Below are 5,031 nucleotides of genomic sequence, written 5' to 3' on the forward strand. Positions count from 1 at the left end.
TGCCCATGATGTCTCCATTCTCCACTATCAGACAAACAAAAGGTAATACTACGAGACAACTGGGATATACAATGAGGAGCAGGCAAGGTATTATAGCTATTTGGGGACTATGTATAGTGAGTCCTCAATTATATATTATAAATATTAAAAAAATATAGCAATAACACACTAAATAGTGGCGGTGCTTTGACTATAAAAGGAAAAGCCAACATGCATGATTTAGATAATGTAGTGGAAGTTTATAAGATTTGGACTATTGAGTAGATGATAGGTTTTTCAAGTATTTTTGCAATTGTATCTTATTTTATTTAGTCAATAAATATTGAGCATCATTTCAAAGATTCTTGTGTTTTGTCATTGGGTGATTACAGTTTTGTAATGAAGGCAACAATCCTGTATGATATATTACTCAAGGCAACATATAGAGACAACATATACGCCAACTTTAGTGTGGTAATCGAAAATAATTGTATTTTTATGAAATCAGGGACCTGAAACAAACACTGTATTAAGATAACGATACATATAAGGTGAAACACATTGTTTCTTACAAACATTAAATTATTGACTTTCCAAACAGGAACTTTAGCCATACCGTCTTCAGCATATTATGTTACCATCTTTTGGAGGGAAATTCGTTTATACACTTACCTTAATGATATAGCTTCACAAACATTTCCCAAACCTATGATCTACTACATCTTATTCATACATTGCCAAGAGGAAAACAGGTCAATCCTTGTTGACATGGAGGAGCATAATTTCCCATGCCATCCGTTACAACTCCAGTAGACCCCAACATCTGATGCTCACTCCACACTGGCTGCTGATTTACTTGGTGACTATATATGAAAGGTGGCCATAACTGAGGCTGGTTGTTCATGACTATGGATGAGCTTACCGGAGCCTACAACCCTAAGCTTGTTTCATTGTTGAGACCAGTAGAACCAAGCGTTTGCGAGGGACCAGAACTATTATTCATCGACCATGGGTCCTCATCATGTAGCCCAACATCGTTGATGCTATAACGTTGCGTCCCAAACGAGGCTCTTTTATGTAGCCTCCTAAAGTACTTTTGTGCATGGCTTGAGACTTGGACATGAGTTTTAGTAGTGACAAAGTGCTTGGATATGTTTTTCCAGTCACCACGACCGTAGACACCTAGGCCACGGAGAAACAACCTACAAAAACAAGGTTCATTAGAATTTGTTAGACTAAGTTGTGGAATGCAAAGATGAATGGTCGATTGAGTTGTTTTATTGAAGCAACCAATAATTTTAGAGACACAAAATATCCCGACTTACATAGATATACATGTTTCTAACCATTTCAACAACACACATGCTTATTTTAGTGGAGTTATGGTACTACATAGTATGTATGCGTATCATAAATCCTTAGATGAATGAACATTTTGGAACATAGATGGCCATAACAAACTACAACTAAGCACTATCTTAGCAATTTTGTATGGTTCTACATGTTATCAATCTTTTGAATAGGGGCAAGTAATGCCACATTGGAGTTTACTGGCCTTATTTATTACATTTATGTTACCTAATTTCAAATCATTATGTTTGACAAATCACACATAAATGTAAGGGATGTAAGTTCGTCAGTCTAAAACTTGTATGGGAAGTATTATTTACCACCCCATATATATATATATATATAAAATAAAGTGTAAAGATATATCATCACAAACTTAACCTAACTCTCACATACATTAAATCTTCACAACATGATTAATTAGTGTATGGTGGCTTAATATAAAGAACAATCTAAACTACATGACAAAAATCAGAGTAGACATTGATTACTTGTGTTCGTCGATGGTCCAAAATCTCCCTTGGCGTGGGGGAACAACTGGTTGATCATTAGTAATATTGTTCTCCAAAATCTGCATCTTGTTCTTGTGTACCATCAATGGTGCTTCCTTCGTCTCCATGATCCTCGTATCCTCCAATGCATGACCAAATATCAATCCATTATCATTCATGGTTGCTGCCTCCTCCTCCTCTCGTATCCCATAGCCGCCAATCACATGGACACCCATGGTATTGATGCCACATATGTTGCTAGCACCAATCTCCTGATCCGACACCCCAAAGTTATTGTTCACTAGGTTAATGGGGCCAACGCTATGTGTGTTGCTACCAACAACATGTCTCTCCTCCCCCGAATGCATCATATACGATTCCACGGCGAGATTGACATAAAGATCTGTTACCTGCTGCCTTGTCTTTGAAGGGAATAATTCATGGAGAGCATCCACTATGTTGTTGTGCCTCTTGTTCTTGTCATCGTACACGATTGTGTGGCTGTTGTGCCTAGCAATGGCTGACCTTGCCTCCTCTTCCTCTGATGAGGTCCACCCTTGGTTGACTAATGGATCCATGAGACTAGATAGGTCAAAATTACAGACTTGTGGGTAGTATGAACTATGAAGAATGCTTAGAGCATGGGGACGGAGAGAGGACTAGGATAGTGTATTTATAGTCCTTCCAGGTATGAAACCTACTTTCGCTAATTAATTTGATACATTGGTAGATTGTCGGGCCACAAAAATAGAGATTTAACTAAAACTAATAAACTGCTTATGAATCTCATAGGAAGACACCGACACATGTGAAGTTGACCTCAAGATTTTATCATTTATTTGAGATTTTTGGGTTTGGCGACATGCAATTGTAGATAGAAGACTGCTAGAGACAACACATGTAGGCCTGTTGAGTGTTGATAAATCTCAATCTTGCTAGAGAGCAGACACCTGTCTTGTGCATGCGAGACATATGTGCTCCTCTCATCGCAGTGTAAGACTGAAACCATGGTATTCACCGCCCGCACATAGGTATAGCACACAAGATTTTCATCCGGTTTGATCATAGGTGGCCCATATATCAATGTCGATTTTTATGTACGTACACATGTCAACGGCATTTTGTTGTGTACATATTTGCAAATAATTTATTAATATCCTCCATCGAGTAACTATGCCACACATATGATCCACTCATTACCAGTGAATGTGAGCATATCTTTTCTATTAATGTTGGTCATCACTTATCTCGCATACAACACATGAAATTCCATTGATATGCAATGGGTCCTTTGAAACCAACTAATACATGCTCCACTAAAATATATACATATCTACATATGTTCACATATATGCATTTAATAACCCATGAATTCAAAAAAATTGACAGCATGATGTTGCAGCACCCTCTATCTCTCTCCAAATAATTTCAAGGCAATCTACATGATATGCACATTAAATTATTGTGTTGTTTTCTAGATATGATCACTATTGAGTAAAACTATGAACATAACAGTTGACAACAGAATATATGACTGCTTAAATGCATGCCTCTACATCTAGCTATCATATGGGACTACGTGCATATCCTGGACTCATATGGCAACATTGAATCAGTCCACCAATGCCTTTTACCTCCAAATGAATGTATCATTTATTAAACTAGATTAAAAAAAGTCTTTGCTCTACATAAATGTTGACCAACTTCACAATAGCTTCTTCTAGCAAAGGATGAGAAACAAAAAAAAACTGTATTAATTTTTAGCTGATTTTTACCGGATTGTGAATGATAATATGTAGGAGCTTCAAAATTGGCAATATCATTTTGAGTTTAGTTTATTACGCTTGCAAACTTAGCCATATTTGACACCACCTCCTCAGGTTGTCAGTTTCTTTAGTACATAGAATGGCTCTCGGTGATGGCTAGGTCCAGCATGTGGGTGCCAGGTCGTAGCTTCTTTTCCCGTCGGCCCCTTCTCCTCGTGGGACCGTTCGCATCTCACGGCGGGGGTGGTTGCGGAAACACGCATCGTCGGGTTGCAGTGCCGTGGGGAGGGGGATTATTAGAGGAGCATTGACCTCAGCTTGCAATCGTTTTAGCGAATGGGTGAGCCATGACTTGTGTGACGCCATGGCGACTTGCACTGGCCGCCGCCTGTTTGCAGCAAGGGATAAATGAAGCATCCACGTGGTGTGTGTATGAACTTGGGGAATCCATGGCGGATATGAGATTGGGGAGTCCAAGGGGGATTTCGTTTAGGGAAGGATGGCGGTCAACAACCAAGAGCGACGAGAAAAAAGAAGGAGAATGTAATGAGAGGCAGGGGTCCACGAGGATGGAAAGAGTGGATGACAATCTTTCATTTGAAGATAATATAGGTGCGCGCGGTGCAAGCAAGAGTATCTAACCATGCCTGATCAAGCGACTCACATGCGACCGCTGTGATGCGCGTCTGGTGTGTAGTCGGATATGCAGTATCAGGAAACTCCTTGTAGTTCTTACCGGTGGGGCATCATTCTTATTCAGTTTGGGAAGTTAGCGTAGACAGTTATTCATGTCGGGGAGTATTGTGGTGACTTGCATTTCCATGCCACAATGACATTTGTTGTACAACACACTGTGCTTGAGGACTCATCAACCAAGTAAAATGTAATGGATAGGTCCATAGTTAGTTTAATCTTGATTTGATAACTACTTTTTTCCAAAACAACATACATGCTCGTTGCTATCACTAATATAGAATAGGTCTTTGAAGGGGGTTCTCAGACACAGTCCTGTGATGGTTTTACTTCCGATTACAATACTCGTTGTAAATAGACTATGTGTGCCAACACATATTCTGCAAAGAGAATCAGGGGAGCCATTAAAAATCATGTTAGGATGCATCTCCTAATTGAACCTATGTTTCTTGTGTTTCCGAAGTTGGAGAGTTCTTTGCATTCTCTGAGAAGGAGGCTTTCATATACTTTGTCAAGTCAAGATGCGGGCATCATATTTTAAATTATTCAACTTATCAAGGCTAGCACACAAGCTCTTTGCAATGAGGTTACTCTAAATCTCATCGAAATAGTTTTGCACATTGCTTGAGACCTGTACTGAAGTCTTGGTATCAACAAAATGATTGGATATGTTTTCAAGTGGAAAGGCGAAAGGGTGTGTAATCCTCCGATGAACCAGTTACATTTTATATGGGTTTAAGTCGATCTAGTAG

The 5,031-nt window shown here is 39.1% G+C and overlaps 1 protein-coding gene across 1 annotated transcript; it reads right to left on the bottom strand.

The window, feature by feature from the left end:
- Positions 1-492: 492 nt before the first annotated feature.
- On the bottom strand, positions 493-2,435 carry LOC119310484 (myb-like protein H). Its single transcript, XM_037586224.1, has 2 exons — positions 1,821-2,435; positions 493-1,181 (listed from the first exon to the last, which is right to left on the bottom strand). Exons 1-2 carry the CDS (start codon positions 2,396-2,398, stop codon positions 908-910), a joined length of 852 nt encoding a protein of 283 aa, XP_037442121.1. The 5' UTR covers positions 2,399-2,435; the 3' UTR covers positions 493-907.
- Positions 2,436-5,031: the final 2,596 nt, after the last annotated feature.

The sequence above is a fragment of the Triticum dicoccoides genome, chromosome 1B (genome assembly GCF_002162155.2).
Source record: "Triticum dicoccoides isolate Atlit2015 ecotype Zavitan chromosome 1B, WEW_v2.0, whole genome shotgun sequence".
NCBI lineage: Eukaryota > Viridiplantae > Streptophyta > Magnoliopsida > Poales > Poaceae > Triticum > Triticum dicoccoides.

Coding starts and splice junctions, on each gene's coding strand:
- LOC119310484 (XM_037586224.1), bottom strand. CDS start 2,398: ATGGATCCATTAGTCAACCAAGGGTGGACCTCATCAGAGGAAGAGGAG. Junction 1,182..1,820: donor TGGACCATCGACGAACACAA/GTAATCAATGTC, acceptor TTGTTTTTGTAG/GTTGTTTCTCCGTGGCCTAG.